The 20,038-nt window shown below is 37.0% G+C and overlaps 1 protein-coding gene across 4 annotated transcripts in view; it reads left to right on the top strand.

Annotated features, from left to right (window-relative positions):
• The window catches only part of WDR27 (WD repeat domain 27), a 309,881-nt gene that overhangs the window by 70,609 nt on the left and 219,234 nt on the right, over positions 1 to 20,038 (top strand). For all 4 annotated transcript variants that reach the window (XR_463197.3, XM_007484921.3, XM_016429020.2 and 1 more), the window contains exons 20-21: positions 2,938 to 3,035; positions 11,339 to 11,460. Coding sequence is in view for 3 of the 4 variants with exons in the window: in XM_007484921.3 (XP_007484983.2) it covers positions 2,938 to 3,035; positions 11,339 to 11,460 (220 nt within the window). In the remaining variant the exon portion in view is untranslated. The remainder of the gene's footprint in view (positions 1 to 2,937; positions 3,036 to 11,338; positions 11,461 to 20,038) is intronic.

Below are 20,038 nucleotides of genomic sequence, written 5' to 3'. Positions count from 1 at the left end.
AGAGGCATTGGCAAGTTAAATGACTTGCTTAGGATCCCACTATCAATATATATCAGGGATGGGATTTGAATACGGGTCTTCTGGGCTTTGAGGTCAGCCCTCTCCACTCTGCCAAACTACCTCTCATATCTAGCTTTTATAAAATGGAAATAGGAGTGTTAGCAAGTAGAATTCTATTTTGATAAAACTGCAATTTCAGTAAAGGATTTCTAGATATCAAAGCTATTTCCAATTTTTAATAGATTACTAATAGCAACTTAACTTTGATAATCTATTTTCAGTGACTTCTCTACTGTCTGTGATTCAATCGAGTGAGTGCATGCTCTCGTCCACAACCATGAAACACTCTCTATAATAAAAAGTTTCTGATTAATTGAAGGTTATAGTTTGTTATCATAGAATAGTATGCTTAGAGTCAGGAAAGCTTAGATTAAAATCCTGCCTGTGACACTTATTAATTGTGTGTCCACAGACAGATCATTTAAACTTTCTAAGCCTCCTAGACATGAAACCTTTTCTATTGCCTTCTGTTGCTAGTATATTTTATATTTTGTATTTAATTAACCTTCTACATACAAATTGACCACACTCACAAACCTCCCAAAAGAATGTAAGATCCCTAATGGCTGGCACAGTTTTGTTATTATTTTTTGATTACTAGCACTGGTAAAGTGCCTGGAACAATGTACATAATGTATCCTTGCCGAATTAATTAATTAATTTAGTAAATGAAAGGAAATTGGCCATTAGCTAATGAAAGTTTTAAGACATTCTGTGTGGTGAAACTAGTTATAGGGGTTTAAGAGGGATTATATTTGGATTGTTGGTGGGTGTACTCATACCATTAAACTCATGGGTCCTTAAAGTATGAAAATATTTGTAGTTTAAAAATTAGATTGACACATAGGAAGGATGGTTATCCTTACTCTCCCCCAGAAGTTCCTGTCTTGGCCCATGATGCCACGAATGATTACTATAACCTTAGAATTAGAGAGTAGTTTTTCACTGATACTGTTATGTTTGCAAGTGTGACTTCCCTTTTTGTGTCCTATCCATTGCAATTTAGTACAAATTGCGATGATAAAATATTTGAGAGACTGGCTTTGGGGTAAGAATATCAATTTATTGATTAGGCTAGCACATAGGCAACAGATTAAAAGGTCAGTAACCTTTTGATGACCAAGGACCCTAAAGGTCCATTAGGCACATCTATAAATCCAGTTTGGGAGCTCATTGTTCATCCTCGAGGACATCCTAAGATATCTCTGATTGGCGAACTGTTAATGAAGAGATTGTTAATTAAGAGACTCAACCCCTCCCCATCCCCAGAGGTAATGGGGTCACATGGGTAAGAAGAGGCTTTATCAATAACCAGTTTCTATAGGGGGGACATTCCTATGAATTCCTAAGAACCAAGAAAATGCAAAGATCAGCAAATAGGATGGAGCCTCTCTAATCTAGGACCCCAACGCAGGAATTGATTGGGACCTCTCCAATCTAAGGCTCTGACATAGGAATGAATGCAAAATATGAAAACAAATCTTCACAACATATATGCTTTTGGTCCACTATACACACCAAATAGAGGGCCAGTCTAGTGCTTGCTACTATTTACTTGGTAATAAATAGTAGACTTTGTAGTTACATTAGTCATAGTCAGTTCACTTAAGTTCAAAAGGCCACTCTATCACCTACTGTTTTGACACCAGCCAGGCTTTTCCAACAAATATTACAGTTGTATTCTCAATCTGCTGATCCTTTGCTTCATTATTTGCCAATGATATTTCAGTCCCAGAATACTGTTTCCACCAGCTTTGTATTGGAGGGAAACGATATGAAATTGTTAGAAACAACAACAAAACATTGGCTTGGTAGTCAGTTTTGTAATTTACCAGCTATTTAGATGTCTACAAATTACTTAACCTCTTTAATGCCCAGTTCCATATCTGTAAAATGGGATTAGTTAAATTAGTGTAGGTTACAGTGATTTTTCTCATTTGTGATGATCTCCTTCTATTTCCTTTCCTTATTTTCTTCAAGCTCTGTCACTTTTTTCTTCTTCTTTCAGTTCATTTGGGAATCTTCATCTATCATGTGGCCCCAAGTCCAAGATAACTTCTTATATATTCTCCACACTTACATCAGGTGTAATAAGAAGGTTATTGTCCTTCTTATTATGGCCTCCTCATATATGGAAATGCCACTTTTTTTTTCAAAGCCAGCCTCTTTCTTCCTGTACATTTTTGCAAGTGTCATTTTTATGTAGAAACACAAAAAACTCCTTCCTTAGTAACTGAGAAAAGATGGTTGATGGGAAGGCAATCCTTATGCATATTTATTTAATTCTAAATGAATGGAAGGGGACATTTTCTATATACTGAGAAGGGAATTCCATCTGTTTATAGATATACATAACACATTCTACTATTGTTCGGTTGTTTCAGTCGTGTCTAACTCTTCAAGACTCTGTTTGGAGTTTTCATGGCAAAGATACTGGAGTGGTTTGCCATTTCCTTCTCCAGCTCATTTTTTAGATGAGAAAACCAAGGCAACTAGTGATAAGTGACTTGCCTAGAACCACACAGTTAGTATTTGAGGTCAGATTTTAACTCAAAAAGATGAATGTTTCTGATTCCATATCTGGCATTCTATTGACTTCTCCACCTAGCTGCTCCCTGACACCTACATAAAAATGTACATCTTTTTTTTGGAATTTTATCCTTCCCTCCTTTCATTCAACTTATTTTCTTAGTGCTATAAATATGAACTTTATATATTTTAATTGATATTGTTTAAATTAACTAATATAATATTAAAACTGACTTCTGTATTTCATGTAGTATTAAAAAAATAATGCATAAGGAACTATAGGGTTTTAGGTTTAATGGAAGGATATCAACAATACAGGTTACCTGGAAACATTATTGTCTTTTGCAGATATAAGCAGAAGAACAGAGCCAAGCTTGTCAAGAAGTTCTCGATGACATCTGCTGTAGAGATCACCAGTCTTTCAGGCATAAATGATTTCTATTCTTGTATCCTTTCATTATTGATATTTTTGCTTCTGTGAAAATTAAACCCAAAAGGTTTAATTAGTCCTTTTTGGCCTCTAGGTTGTGGTTGGATAGGACTAATTATTAAATCCATCTTAGTGACTTCAAAGACTTTACCCAACATTGATCAATGATCTTTTATTCATAGCAGGAATGGATTAGTTTCAGGGTCACAGTGTTCAAAAAAGAAAACCCTATGAGAAGCATTGTAAAATATACTCCTGAAGATACATATGAGTTTGAAAGGAAGGAGGCCAATGATATAGCTAATGGAAGGAATAGAAGATGGAAAAATCCATTTGGAAGGCTCCTGTCATGGAACAGAATGGATCCTTTATGGATGAACAAATGAAATAAATGTAATTTATGAAAGAACATAGATAAGAATCTCTAACAAATCTCACAGTCTCCAAGTTAGACTAGACTCAGAGTCAATTAAGTTCGATGTGTACTTGATTAAGAATTCCCTTTACATTGAGGGGCAGTGGGAAGGGAAGGAGGAATAAAGAAAGGAAACAAACATTTTTTAAGCACCTGGTATGTACCAACTATTGTGCTACATGCTTTAAAATATTATCTCATTTGATCCTCACAACAACCCTGTGAGGTAGGCACTATTTAAAAAATTAATTTTTAATTAATTAATTAAATTAGAATATTTTCTCATGGTTACATGATTCATATTTTTTCCTTCCACTCCTCCCTACCAGAGCCAATGAGCAATTCCACTGGGTTTTATGTGTATCATTGTTCAAAACTGATTTCTATATAATTAATATTTGTAATAGAGTGATCGTTTAAAGTCAGCATCCCCAATCACATACCCATCAAACCATGTGATCAATCATACGTTTTTCTTCTGTGTTTCTACTCTCACAGTTCTTTCTCTGGTTGTGAGTAGTGGTCTTTCTCATAAGTCCCTTAGAATTGTCCTGAATCATTGCATTGCAGCTAGTAGAGAGTCCATTACATTCAATTGGCTAGGCACTATTTTTATCCCATTTTATAGTTGAAGGATTTAAGGAAGGCAAAGGCTAAGTGGCTTTCCCAGGGTTACATAGTGTAATAAAAAGATACATGCAATAGAGAGATACATTCTGAGGGTGTCTATTGATTGTCCTAGATGACTAATGGATCAAGGTTTTTCCTACCCTCCACCCTTCACCACCTTCTTCAAAAGCCTTTCAGCTTCACTCCTCCTCCTCCTTCTTCCAAGAGTGAACTAAGAGGTTTCAGAGGAAATACTATTTTCTCTTCCTTTCTCAAGTAAGGAGGTTTATTGGGGGAGATAGGTCAAGGATAGAGGATGAGGTAAGAGGGATGGGGTTTGCCCTATTCTCTACAATGAGGATTAGGAGGATATTGGGGAGATGACAATCAGTCACTGGCAGGGACAGTTAGAGAGTTTGGAGGACAAATATTTTTCTTCTTTCTTCTTTTAACCAGCCAGACAAATATCAGTCAGTTAGCAAAAGCTTCAGGATCTTTACCATCAGCCATAAGCAGCTAAAACTTAATTCACAAACCTCTCCCCAGCTCCAGAATCTCCAAAGGGTATCTCAGCCTAGGTCAGAAGCCCCAAAGGTCTCTCAGTTTAGGTAAGAAGTAAGTTCAGCCCAGTTCAGCTGCTGGCTTGGCTTCAACTGTCTTTTCCCTGTAACATTCCAAATGGAATGTTCCTTTGATTGACAGATGATGTCCCTTGCATGCATTGCAGATTCTCTCTTCCACATTATTGTAATAAAGGAGATACTCTTGTAGTAGAGGGGATACTTCTGAGGGTGTCTATCTTCAATAGTGGATGGCTAATGGATCAAAGGTTTTCCTACCCTCCACCCTTCACTGCCCTCTTCAAAAACCTTTTAGCTTCAACCCACCCCCCACCTTCCCTTCGGTTTCACTCAGGGTAAACTATGAGATTTAGAGAAAATACTCTTTCTCTTGATTTCTCAAGTAAGGGGTTTATTTGGGGAAGACAGGACAAGGATGGGGGATAAGGTAAGAAGGATAGGGTTTTCCCTAGTCTAGCAGGTTTGGAGGATATTGGGGAAAATGACAATCAGTCACTAGCAGGGACAATCAGAGAGTTTGGAGGACAAATATTTTTCTTCTTTCTTCTTTTAACCAGCTAGACAAATATCAGTCAGTCAGCAAAAAGCTTCAGGATCTTCACAATCAGCCATAAACAGCTAAAACTTAATTCACAAACCTCTCTCCAGCTCCAGAATCCCCAAAGGGCATCTTAGCCTAAGTCAGAAGCCCCAAAGGTCTCTCAGTTTAGGTAAGAAGTAAGTTGAGCCCAGTTCAGCTGCTGGCTTGGCTCCAATTTTCTTTTCTCTGTAACATTTCAAATGGAATGTTCCTTTGATTGACAGATGATATCCTTTGCATGCATTGCAGATTCTCTCTTCCACAATAGCAAGTAAATGTCTGAGGCTTGATGTGAGCTCAAATCTTTCAGACTTCAGGGGCATTGCACTATCTGCTGAGCAACTAGTGAGGGACAGTATGTGACCATCAATGCAGTCCCATTCCTCTTTTGGAAAATTCTAATCGTTTAGAAGTTTTTCTTTAAATTAGTAGCTGAAGGCAGTTTTTACTAATTGCTTCTGCTTAAGCAGAACAAATCTAAATCATCATCTAAGTGATAGCCTTTCAAATACTTGAACTATTATGTGCTAATTAATTAATACCTTTTTCCAGGCTAAATATCTTAAATTTAGGATGATGGGATCATAAGAGGGACAGTAGAGGTTATCCATCCCAACATCCTCATTTTATAAGTGAGAAAATTACTTTTATGCCATGATGTAAATCTGTCCTGATTATTCTTTGGAAACTTTTCAGCATTTCATCATTATTCTTAAAATGTGATGCCCAGATCTTAATTCAATACTCCAAATGTGGTCTGACCGTGACAGAATATAGCATCACCATATAGCTTTTTAATTCCTGGAATGCTTAATATAATGCGATGTTGACAGTCCTTTTCATTTTAAACAACCATATTAAACTATTAACTCATATTGAATTATTAATCCTTTAATATGCCTAATCTTTCTCAGATGATGTGCTATTTATCAATGCCATTCACTTCTCATACTTAAATCTTTTGATTATCCTTTTAAAATTACTTCTTTGTAGACTTGACCTAGTGGTTTAACTCAATATTTACAATTTTTGAGTCATTATTCTGTCATTCAGTGTGACAAGCATGACTTATATGGCTTTATCTAAGTCAGTTATCAAAAATATTCAACAGCTCAGGCTCAAGCATAGATCCCTTGGACATTCCCCTACAGATCCTCCAAATTTATAGCCACTTGCCCTGCAGACTTTTGATTTACATACAGCACCTCTTTTTTCTGGGCAACCACCTCTAAACTGACACTCATAGGTTATGGCAACCAAGGAGCAATTGCCCCAAGTTCAAGGAACTCTGAATCTCATCTAAAAAACTAGATGAGCCTTCATTGGCAATTTCATCTTTATCATCAGGTGACATGCTTAGATCAAAAGGAAGCATTGAAATGGCATTACCAGAAGAAGAGCTGTCAAGCATCCTACCTGTCCCTGCCCCTGGCACCCCTGGGGTACACTCTCCTTCCCACAAATACACAAAGCTTCAGTAGGAGGAGTGGACGTAGACAGTGAAGAGGTGCCCACAAAGAGACAGAGCCTGGCCAAGGCAGCTTACCCCTTTGACACTGTAGGGCTTGGATGACTTTATTTCATCATATTCTTATGCTGTTATCCATTTGTGAAAGGATTAAAAAAATCTTTATTTTTCTGTCTGAGTATCAGTTCTAAGATAGAAGAACAGCAAACGCTAGGCAATCAGGGTTAAATGACCTGTCTGGGGTCCACAATTAGGAAGTGGCTGATGTCAGATTTGAACCCAGATCCTCCTGACTCTAGACCTGACTCTGTGCTATCCAGCTGCCCCCCAAAAGGTTTCTATTTGAGCTATTGATTCACTAACTTTATAGAACTTGCACCTCTCTTCTCTTCTCCCCCCCTTTTTTAAACCCTTACCTTCTGTCTTGGAACCAATACATAGTATTGGTTCCAAGACAGAAGAATGGTAAGGGCTAGGCAATGGGGGTCAAGTAACTTGCCCAGGGTCACACAGCTAGGAAGTATCTGAGTCCATATTTGAACCCAGGACCTCTCATCTTTGGGCCTGGCTCCCAATCCATTGAGCCACTCAGATGCCCACTGGTCTGTCTTTTGATTAACCTTACCCACTACACGCAGAATCTTAGTCACCCTTTCACTGAAGCTTTTGAAGTATTCTCTCCAAATTTAAGCACATATAAAGCTATGTATGGTTTAGTTTTATTTCTCCATCACAGAATCTAAAATGGAGCAGTCACTTTTGCCTAAGTTTTTCCTTATTTTTTCTTTGGAAAAATGCCTTGGGGGCAGCTGGATAGCTCAGTAGATTGAGAGCCAGGTCTAGAGACAGGAGATCCTGAGTTCAAATCTGGCTTCAGACACTTCCTAGCTGTGTGACCCTGGGCAAGTCACTTAACCCTCATTGCCTAGCCCTTATCACTCTTCTGCCTTGGAGCCAATACACAGTATTGATTCCAAGATGGAAGGTAAGGGTTTAAAAAAAAAAAGAAAATAGTCTTTTCAGGTAGCATCATTTACTTAAGGGCTTACATGCTATGTACCAGGCTATGTATCAGGCACTATGTTAGATGGTGTAATGGAGGAGGGAAATAGGGGGAAAGTGAATGATTGATTTCCTCTCCTCTATTACTGATGGGGAGAGATAAACCACATACTGTCTTCCCTGGAAGGATGTGACTCCAGTAAGATGGTAAAAGGGAGAAGTGAGGGCTGGAGACAGATATGAACCAGGTTATCTCAGTAAAGGTGACAATATACCTTCCTCAGAGGAGCTCAGGGCCCCTGAGGCTGAGTCCATCTCAGTGAGGCAAGATTCACTTGTAGATTCACTTCACACAGGCACTGCAGTCGACAGCCTTCAGGTGTTAAGACATGGCACCAGCTGTCAAGGAAAGATGATAAATATTCCTTAGTCAGTAGTACTGAGCCACGGGGTTCAGAATCAGACCCCCCTCCCCCCACTGGGAAAGTATGACAACCCCAGATCTGGGCTATCACCAGACAAGGACAGGCTTTCAGCTTGAAATCCTGTCTCAAACTGTTAATCCTGATCACCTAGTTTGTTATCTAAAGATGGACCCAAACTCAAAACTATATAATTCATTTAGAAGTCAACAGAGGAGGGGAATGGCAGAGGAATGGGAGAAAAAGGCAAAGTGAGTGAAGGGCAGCCCAGAGACTCCTAGGCCTTGGCCTCCTTTTTCACCAACTGGTTCTCATCCTTAGCTTATGATCTAACTAAGTCCTCATGTTGAGTTCAAGGGATGAATAAGGGAGAGACATCAAGGGAAAGGATTAGGCCACTCTGGTCAGAGTGAGTCCAATAAAATCCCTGTCCAGAATCATTTAGTTGTTGATTGAGTTCCAGTGGAGCTTTTGAGGGTCTCTAGGAGGAGTCAGGTCCCAATTGGTAAAGAAATCTGGTTGAGCTCTTTCTCTGCTTCAGGAAGATGCTCCTCCTTCCCTCCCCAGGCTGGAAGCCCCTTGACCATTGGCCTCAGAGTTCTCTTCAGCCCTTCAACCTCTCAGGATTCTCTTGCCCCTCCTCCACTCCTCCAGCTGATCTGTCCGTCTGCCTGGCTTCTCATCTCTCTTTCTTACTTAACATGGTGATGTGCATATTTTATACATCTATATCTTTATGGAGACACACACATACAGAGAATCAGAGACCAAAGGAGGCAGAGACACAGGGAAGAAGGGAGGGAAGGGAAGAGGAGGAGAGGGAGGAGAAGATACCAATGACTGGAGGGGCAATCTACTGGTCAAGATCAGGAGGAGAATAGCCATTTTCTTAGTTTCTCTTCCCTTTTGAAAGATGATATCATTACTACAAACCAGGGCATTCTGAATTATTAATATTGACATTTTTACCTTCCAAACATTTCTTGTATATGCCGGCTTCTATCCTCCAATATTGCCTTTACCCTAGTGCAGGCTCTTGTTATTCCATGCTGGCACTATTGCAATATCCTACTGTTTGGTCCCTCTGCCTCAAGATTCTCTTCATTCAATCTATCCTTCATTCAGCTGTCAGACTGAATTTTCTAAAGCACAGGTCTGGTGATATTATTCCCTCTACCCTTCCCATCTGATACATTATGGTGGCATTCTTTTACTTACAGGATTGAATACAAAATTCTCAGTTTGGTATTCTGTAAAGGTTAAAATGTAATAATTATATTTGGTCACCAAGGATTTTATTTATAAAATCCTAATGAAACACCCAAACTCAACTGGAAATTTTATGGTGATTTAATTGATATAGTGGAGGAGATTAAGAAGAAGGAAGAAGGAAGGGGCTAGTACTGGGCGGGAAGATTAGGAGATCTAGAAAGCAAGGTTTTGAGTGTGAGGGAGGAAAGAATCAGCCTGACCTACAAAGGGGCTCAGCTAAGATGGCTGAACCTGAATCAGCTCAAGGACAAAACTCACCACCAACACTCCAAGATGTTGAAACGCCTAGCACACTCCCAGCCAGAGTTGCCTCTCCAGGGAAAGAGCAAGAAAGAGGAAGTGACATGCCTTATATGGATGGTTTTACATCACTTTCCTGTGTCTCATCTGTACCAATGATCACTTAACTTGACTTAGGACAGCCTAGGGGTCTGTCCGTTTTTTTTGCACATGTCTGTTGAAGGCTATTTTCTCAGATAATTAAATCTTGAGTTTGATGCAGACCTTCCTAATCTTGTTCAACTAAGAAGGGTGGAGAAATGTAGAGTTTTCAAGACCTGATTCTGTTATTCCAAGTATCTCCATTGTTACTGATCAGGAAATAGCTAAATCAGATCTTCTAAAGTACAGTCTGATTAGGGTGGAATAGTTTTAAAATTCACAGTTCAAAGCCTTTCATAACCTCCTAGACCCTTTCCAACTTTCCAGTTGTCCCTCTCCATATTCCCCAACAGCTTTATACTGTAACTTGTGGGAGAACCTTAGGTGTCCAGAAGAAAATCTGACCAAGCTTAAGTTAATATGAATATATATATATATATTTTTTTTTTTGTAACCAGCAACAGATGATTGGAAAAGATAATTATTTTATTTGATTTCAAATTAGAAAATTCAAATTCAAATTTGAATTCAAGTTAACATAATTAATTTTTATTTTTTATTAGTTTTAGAAAAATCTATATTAAAATAATTGTCCACTTTAGTATTCATATCTTACCTCAGGCAAAGTCCATCCTTGCCCATGACTCCAGGGTTTCCTGACTGGTGGCAAACAATCAGTCAACAAAAATAACAAATGGAAGACACCTTAATCATAACAGCAATGGTATTGCTTTGCACCTAACAGCTGCTCGCTATTCTGATATCTGATCTTTATTTTTATATCCATTTTCTTGGCATGCAGATACACAAAATCAAAAAGAGATAATTGGAAAAGTGATAACATTAACTTTTAACAAATCACTTGATTAACATTCTATATTTTTGTATTGTGATTAAAGACAGAATAAAGGTTGCACACAAGATAAATAATTTCATCACAGGTGGCTTAATTTTCTCATTACCCTGTGAGAAGTTTTGAGCTTACAAACAATCAAGGAAAATTACGTATTGATTTTAGTAAAATGGAGTAATTTATCAGCAGTTCTTAGAAGACAATTCAACAATCATAAAATTGAGGCTGAGGGGTATTGGGAACACAATTCAAATTTAGACTGGCCATTTCTCAGGGTTCTTTACTAGGGAGTTCCTGAGTTACTGATTTGTGTAATTGAGTCACTGAGGCAATCACCAAAAGTCTTTTTGGGATTGGGTTTAAGGGTCTGATCTTTTGGTGATGTTTTGGAGAATTAGGGTACAGGTATTTTTCTCTTGCATTATTTCTTTTGAGACTAGGGGGAATAATAATCATGCAAATTCATAGGTAAGGGGCATTGATGAAAGAGGTCATGTAAAGGGGATTGGGTGGGCAATCACATCTCACCAAGGACCACTCTGTGGTCTCCCCAGCTACCACTTGTGACTCTGTCAAGGCATCATGGTCTGATGGCTCCCAGCAATATCTTTGTTTTCAAAAGTAGTTATTTAAAAAAAATTGTGAATCATTTTGTTCCTTTGGGTAAGATCTCGAGGAGCTCCCCTACCCCTAGAACTTACATCATTTAAATTGATCTTAACTTGGAATATTGCAGATATTGTCCTTACAACTGGGAGTAATAGAGCATTGGAAGTCTTTGATCTCAATGTAGGTTGCAGTGCAGCAGTGATCCCAGATATTCATTCAAGATCAGCTCATCAGATTTGCCAAAATAAAGTAAGTACTTTTTCAGAAGTTTAATTTATAAAATTATAGAACTATATATACATATATGTAGTATTTAAAAAAAATTTTTTTTGTCAGTTTGCCTAATTGTGATATTTAACCAGTTCCACATTGTCTCAACAGAATCTATTTTCCCACTGTTTCCACAAGATGAATGTAACCTCCTTTATTTAAAGTTTTTCTAAAAGCTACATAAATTATATCTACATTATTTTTTTGATCTGTCTATTTAGTAATACAGTTCTCTTGGTCAAGTGAATTGAATTAATCAAAGGCAGCTGCTAAATACTCTTATTATGGAGCTTCCCCTTTTGTGTCTATTGTAAAACATCAGCCCCTCACTGTTATTCTGTCTTGGACTCCTCATTTTCCTTTGTTACCATTGTAAAGTTAATCAACTGTCCCTCTCATCCTCAATCTCAATGTTCCCCAAGAAAATTATTTAAGCTTCTCAACTTTAATGGCTCTTTGGAATTGTCCAATCTAGAGTGGTTGGTGTTCCCAGGGGTCAGTGACCAAAGCAATCAGACAGAGTTCAATCCCTGGACTCTGTATAGGCATGTGGCACACAACTCTGCGTGGAGACCCAATTTAGCACTATACCCTTTTCCTTAATTAAAGAGTGATTTTTCTGACTATTTAATAGTTCTGTGTTTTTTCCAAGTTAGCAAATGGACACCCTGCTGGGATTTATTCCTTGCTCATCTTGAATATAAACTCGATTTGCAATATTCCGTGTTCTTAACTATTCATAGGTTTTTCTTTTTTGGCAGAGAAAATAGAAACAAAGTTAAGTTTGAGTAGCTCTACCTTCTTTCAGTTGTCAATTATCATGATCCCATCTACCCCAGAAGGGGTCTTTGATCCTCATCTTTCACTGATATGACTAAAGTGTTCCTTTTGCTTGTCTTTTGCTTTCTTTGCCAGACTCAGAAAATTCTGAAATTTAGCATTTCTGAATTACCTATTCTTACAGGATCTTTTTATTCTTTTGTATTCATTGTCTGATTGCTTCAGCTTTCTAAGTATATCCTTTTAAAAACAAACAAACAAAAAACAACTCTTACCTTCTCTCTTAGAATCAATGCTTTGTATTAGTTTTAAGATAGAAGACCAGTAAGGGCTAGGCAATGGGGGTTGTGACTTGCTCAGGATCACATAGCTGGGAAGTGTCTGAGGTCATATTTGAACCTAACACTTCTTGTCTCTAGGCCTGTATTTCTATTCACTGAACCATCTAGCCACTCCCTGCATATCTTTTAAGGATCTAAGGTGGTTGATAAGTTCGCTGGCCATCTACATTAGTCTCTTAGGATAAATTATTTTTTCTTATTATATGGGAATTATATCCCTTTTTATCTTCAGATTTTCATTTTTGAGTTTTCCATACACCTTTAACATAGTTTTATAGAATTTTAATTAAAGAATTATATATATTATGTAACTACAATTCTCTATTTATAATATAACTATAATTCTATAATTAATTTAGAATTTAGGGTCCTAATCTTTTTTATTTTTGTAAGCCACTTGAGATTTGTACTGCTAGTCTAGAGTATCATTGTTTTTCCTCTCTATCATAAATTCTGTGAGAGAGCAGTCACTTCCCATGTATTTTTATTCTAGCAACTACTTGTTGGTTGAAAAGCAAAGAAGCAAACCAAAGAACCTCCTTAAACAAGAAAAAAAATCCAAAAATAGAACCTTCTTTCAGGGAATTCAGAGTTCCATACAAATGGCTATGTGTAAACCAAGTGTATATAGAGGATAAATTGGGGATGATCTCAAAGCAAGGACTCTGAGGTTAAGGAGGACTGAGAAAGGCTTCTTGCAAAAGTCAGGAATTCAGTTGTGTCTTGAAGGAAGGCAAGAAGTGGACATGAGGGGAAGGAGCATTACAGGCATGGGGCAGACAGCCAGTGAAAACAGTTGGAATCAGAAAATGGAATGCCTTGCAATAGGAATGTGAAGTAGGCTAGAGTCTCTGAATACAAGAATATGGAGAAGTGAGTAAGGTATAAGAAGCATAGAAAGGTTGGAAGGAGTCAGCCTATGAGAGGATTTTACATTTGATCCTGGAAGTAGTAGGGATATATTGGAGTATATTGAATGGATTAATGATATAGTCCAACTTCCACTTTAGGAAGATCACTTTGACAGCAGAGTAGAGGTTGCATTGGCTTGGAGAAAGACTTGGGAACAGGGAGACCAATTTGCAATAGTCCAGGCAAAAGATGATGAAGGGCAGGACTCTGGTTGAGGATGCAGAATCAGAGCAGAGAAGGGGAGGATCTAGGAGAGACATTGTGAGAGTAGAGATGATAGAATTTAGCGGGAGAGAGAGAGAGAGACAGGGTTGGGGGAGACTGAGAAAGAGAGAGAGAGAAAGAGGGAAAGAGGGAGAGAACAGAGACAGACAGACAGAGAGAGGAATTGAGGGTAATAGTTTGGGGACTGGAGGATGGGAGAATATAAAGGAAAGGAAATTTAGATAACATCATAGCATTCTATATTCATAAAAATTGCAGAAATAAAAGGAATAATTTATAAAACAAAAAGCTCAACATGACATACCTTGCAATCTTGAGCATAATCATTGATGTATAAAGATAGTCAATAGAAATTTGAAACAATTGCAAAAACAAGTTCTAAAACAAGAATATGAACAGACTATTAACTTGCAAATACTCCAAAAAGTAGGCAAAATAAATGTAAATAACTATAATTACTAAGGAAAGAATAGCTAATGACACAAATTACTTTATTTCTGGAGTTTATTAAAAGAAAAAAGTAAAAAAGACACATTATTGGATTGAGTAATAATAGTAGGACTAATTGTAAGAAAATGGGGGACTTTTTAAAAGGATGCTGTGGAGTGGGTGGGGCTGGCAGCTAGTTGACTGAGTAGATTGAGAGCCAGGAGTTTCAGATCTGACCTCAGACAATTCCTAGCTGTATGATCTTGGGCAAGTCACATAACCCCTATTGTCTAGCCCTCACCACTCTTCTGCCTTGGAACCAATACTTATTATTGATTCCAAAACAGAAGTAAGGGTTAAAAAAAAAAGTACACAGAAGATAAGAATAAAAGTAGAATTTATTTTCTTCTATTTCTTTAGAAGTATGAAGGTAGAAGTATAAACCTGAAATATCATGGATTAAAGTGTGCAAAGCTCTCCCCTTTCTACTTCACCTTACAAGTAAATGAATATATTTTATAGGAATGAATTGTGGAATGGAAAGACATGTGAAAGAGCAGAGAGGAAATTAAGAGAAGGGAATATGTGAAATAACCTAATCAAGTCCAGGTAAACAATCAAGGGAATTCTTGTAATTTCTCTTCACTGAGGGGTTACAGAAGAGTGGGAGAAAGAGCAAAATGAAGAGATTGAAATAGGGTAAAAGAAAGACATCTTCAGCTAGTGTGGAAGGGAATTTCACTAACGAGCACTCCTATGTAGGAAGAGGTATGCTTTGTGATGAGAGATTGAGACTTTAAAATGTGTCTAATCTTCAGGGACTTTGATCACAGAGAAATTACTCTCTTCATATCATGTTGTGCCTCTATAGACAATATTTTGCCTTAGGATAAAGGAAATTGGGGGCAACCAGAACCCTGAAAATTGGAAGTGAATATACCCAGATTGTAGATAACATAGGAAATGGAAGAGATTGATGTGGGGAGAACAGAGGATATAATAGGATCCTGTGATCTGAGATACAGGGAAATTTCTATCTGGAGCAAAGCTTCTAACCTTATTACTTTTTCTTCACAAAATAAGGAATAACAGAAAAGCAGAGGAGGTGATAAGATCTACAAAGACAGTAACAAAAATTAAAAGAGAGAACTGAAACGTGGTATTTCCATGAACAACACAGAGAGGTTAAAGTAGAAATAAATATATAGGACATGAATCAAAGAACAAACATTAAGAATAGAGAGCAAGGGAAAATAATAAGAAAACAAGATAAAAAACCTTTGAAAAAAGATACATAAATCAATGATTTTTGAGGGGAGGAGAAGAGAGATCATTTAAAATTAATTTCTTTATTGGAGAAGGGAAGAAGAAGGGAAAGAATAGGAGATCTTAAGTTCAATAAAAGAAAAAAGAAATAACTAAGCTACATTTTTTAGGTACATAGTTGTTTGTATGTTGTTTTTTCCATTAGACTTCAAATTTTTTAAGAGCAGGTACTATATTTGCCCTTTTTTGTATCCAAGAATTAATTAAGTTTCTGGAATATAGTGAGTGCTTAATAAATTCTTCAATGGTTAACAGACTATCAAAGGTAACACTATCTTTTTAAATGCTTCAGAATCATATTTGGTTACTCACTATATCTCACTCTACTTGAGTTTTAGGTTTTGCTACTATCATTTTTATGTTGTCCATTTTAGATATATGTCCAAGAAATAACCAAAAAAGGCACTTCATCATTTTACACATGGAATAATAGTTACTAGGTTTTAGTCTGGAACTCAGTAGTAAGCCATACTATATATTATTTTTGTTGCTTTTTTTGGGGAGATAATTTTCATATTATAGCTTACATTCACTCTATGAATGAAGAGATGGTGAAATTGTGCTTTTCCTTATTTTATACTTGAGAACTTGCACTTACACAACTTACTTCCCCAGATACATTTAGCCAGAATAATAAAGTCACATGCTTGATTTCAGGTCTTCTGTATCATCTGATGGAGAGATTGCTAAGGAAGAATTGATAACATTTAGCAAAGGAAGAGAGTTAGAAGGAATATTTGAGACTGTAACAATAGCTAGCCTTTACATAGTTCTTTAAAGTATACAAAACTCTGTATATGTGTTGATTCATTTGATCCTCATTGGTGTTTGTCCTCTATTTTCTTAAATGAAATTAATTATTAAGAATATTTTTCCATGGTTACATGATTCATGTTCTTTCTCTCCCCTCCTTCCTCCCCACACCTGTAGCCAATGAGCAATTCAACTTGTCCTTCATTTTCAAAGAGGACCAGTGGCACCATAGGGTGATGTCTTGACTTGTGCAAGAACTGGATTTAAGTGAGGCAGGGTTGCACAAAGTTGTCAGTCTCACTTCCTATGTATACTAGTTCCAAAAAAGCAGAAGAGTGGTAAGGGGTAGGCAATGGGGCTTAAGTGACTTGCCCAGGGTCACACTGCTAGGAAGTATCTGAGATTAGATTTGAACTCAGCACCTCCCATCTCTAGGCCTGGTTCTATCCATTGAGCCATCTAATTACCCTCTTAATGTGAATCTTCCTAACTTCAAAACCAGCACTATTTACTCTTACATGTCTTTTTCACTTAAGATGATTTGGGGGAGCAACAACATTGCTTGTTTTTTATGCTAGTCAAGATTCAGACTATAGGTGACTCTGGCTTATATGCTTCTCATGGCAGTGGAATTGCAGAGAATATAGTAATATCATGGGAGCATGGGCCAGAATATAGTAATATCATGGGAACATGGACCAGAAATAATACATATTTGGAGGCAAGGTATATGGCTACTTGTTCATGAAGGCATGAACCTTCTGCTTGTTTTTCTTGTTAACTTTGTTGTTTCTGGTGAACTTATATGAGTTGTAAAAAAAGTGCTGCTAATCTCTTGGTGATTCTGGATGTGGTAGGTGTAAAACTGCCCCCCTTTGGGAGAAAGGGTAAAGTTTACAAATGGAAAGGGAGGGAAAATAATAGATTTGGTTGGCTTTGAATATCATATGTTTCCATATCATTAATAATTTATTAAAAATGTTTTCTTCCCTTGGAGAATATCCATCTTCTAGCTGAAAATAAATTGATGCCTCTTCTTATTTTAATTCTGCTGTACTTTACCAAGTATAGGGATATTCCCTGTGTTCCTGCCTCAGCTAGGATCAGAGGAAACTGAATTCTTATGTGACTCTGATTTCCTCTCGAAAAGACTTATGAAACTGTTGGAGATGTTTCCCATGCATATGTCAATTTAAGTTATATGCATTTGTAATTTAGATTATATTTTTTCTTTGCTGAATCAGTTGTATTAAAAAATAATCAGCAAACAGTAAGCAGTGCAATGTCATATTTTCAGCACTTTTCAATTAATTGTGTGACTATAAAGATGTAGTTTTACTCTAGAATATTATTTGTGAAGGCTTACTTGTTCTCTTTTCATATTTTTACCAAATATACTCTATTTATGTGTATACCTTATTCTAATAAAGATTTTGTAGAGATAAGAAAATAAGTATATATATATATCAGTATGAGGATCTTTTTGGACCTTTATTCTATGAAATAATGTGTTAAATATCCATATCTTTGTATCATATGAAATTCAATAGTAAAACTTCTATGCCTTTATCGAAATTGTCTTTTTAAAAAGATGAAAGTGAGCAGGGCTAGTGATGAAATAACTGTGACACTCTGCAAGTGTCCCTTAGGTTAATATCTATCAACCTATTCAGTTCTGGAAAGATTCTAGGAAGTAGAAATGGCATTAAAGGAGCTAAAAACCAGAAGAGTGCTAGTTCAAAAACTAATGAATTTAGAAGAAAGAGACAAGGAATTCTGTATTTATAAGATTGGTCATGGGGCTGATAAGCCAGCTGTTAAGTAAGTTGTAGACCAATGCTTGTACTAAGAAAAGAACAAAGTATTTACAGAAACGCCAGTTGTTAACTAAGTTCTGAACTGTCTGTAACTCCATATTTCTAAAGTAAACACGTGGGAAGCAGGACAAGGTCAAAAATCTTTCCCAGGTTTTTCTAGTCCTAATTTAGGCAGTTGCTAGCCAGGACCTTAGGGCCCTGTTGCTAAGATCTAAAACAGCTCAATTTAAGGAGAATCAAAAAGGTTTTTACTCACCTGTTCTTGCAGCTGTATTTTTGAAGCCAAGTTAAAAAAGAAAACAAAACTGACTGAGCAAGTAATAAAGAGAGAAAGGAAAGAGATTTCACAGAAACTTTTTGAGGGTTTTCTCACCAATTTCGTGGTCAGTCATAAACTGTTACATTTAAAAGAGCTAAATAGAGGGGGAGACATAAACTGTGGTGATTAAAATAGTGGAAGATATAAATTGTGATAGATATAAGAGTGGGTGAGTAAATTGTGACCACAGGAAATATATTTTCACCAGAGTGTCTTGTTTTAAATCAAATATTTAAGGTGGTGGGCCAGGGAAATATTCCCAATTATGAATATACCCAAGTCAACTGGGTTTTATAGAGATTTTAATTAATAATACAATGAGGAATCAAAGAAAGAGAGAGAGAGAGAGAGAGAGAGAGAGAGAGAGAGAGAGAGAGAGAGAGAGAGAGAGAGAGAGAGAGAGAGAGAGAGAGAAAGGAAAATAAATGAAAAAAGAATAGGCCGGCACCCTGGCCAACCCAGGCCTAAGCCCTAAAAAAAAATATTAGTCAGTCCTAATCACTCACCATAAGATCTGTTCAAGCCAGGATTCAGGGGGACAGAGTCTCCCCAGAGGGAGTTCCAGCCAGAGTCAGCCTTCCTTGAAAGACCTCCTTAGAGATTGTCTCTCAAGAGCCTGTATATCTCAAGAGATTTCTTAACAGTCTGACCTTTTTCTTATATAGTGGGTTTTCTCCTATGTTACCTCCCCTAAGTTCTTCCATCTACCAATCACAGTAGACGTTTTCCAAAGGACAGCCCATTCTGAATTCACACCTGAGTAGATTAATCCTTTTAGTAATCCACACCTGAGTAGGTTAGAATCTCTGTGTAAGTTTTTTTCTCTTTGCTCCTTTTAAGTTCACAAGTTGCCTGACCTTTATAGGTACTTAGCACCCCTTTGTAATTAATTCTAAAAATAGGCATGGCTTAAGTATGGGTGTAAGTATTTTTCATTGTTCAGCAAGGAATTTTCTCCCCTAAAGTAGTCTTAAGTACGGGTGGAGTAGAGGTTTTCCTATTTCTGATCTAAGTAGAGTTCTCACATTTTAGATCTAAGTAGCTTCACTGTTTAAAATGGGGAATAGTTCCAGTAGGGAATTGTCCCAATAAAAAATTCCCCATTCACAAGTCTGAGAAATTTCAAAATTCACGCATCTCTAGGCCTGGCTCTCAATCCACTAAGCCAATTCACTGCCCCCAGATTTCTTCTAAATTCATTAGTTTCTGAACTAGCACTCTTCTGGTTTTTAGCTCCTTTAATGCCATTTCTACTTCCTAGAATCTTTTCAGAACTGAATAGGTTGATAGATATTAACCTAAGGGACACTTGCAGAGTGTCACAGTTATTTCATCACTAGCCCTGCTCACTTTCATCTTTTTAAAAAGACAATTTCGATAAAGGCACAGAAGTTTTACTATTGAATTTTACTATTGAATTCATATGATACAAAGATATGGATATTTAACACATTATTTCATAGAATAAAGGTCCAAAAAGATCCTCATGGGCTAGAATTATGGGCAGAATATGATAAAATAAAATTTGGTAGGGATAAATGCAAACTCCTCCACAGGTTCAACACATCAACCACATAGCTAAGGAATGGGGGAAGTAAATGCTAATTCATATGAAAAAGCTTCAGTTATTTTTATTGGATTTCAAATCCGTATAA

Source organism: Monodelphis domestica, chromosome 2 (assembly GCF_027887165.1).
Source record: "Monodelphis domestica isolate mMonDom1 chromosome 2, mMonDom1.pri, whole genome shotgun sequence".
In the NCBI taxonomy this organism is placed as follows: Eukaryota; Metazoa; Chordata; class Mammalia; order Didelphimorphia; family Didelphidae; genus Monodelphis; species Monodelphis domestica.
Note: the sequence above shows the minus strand (reverse complement) of the source record. Positions and strands in the feature narration are given on the sequence as shown.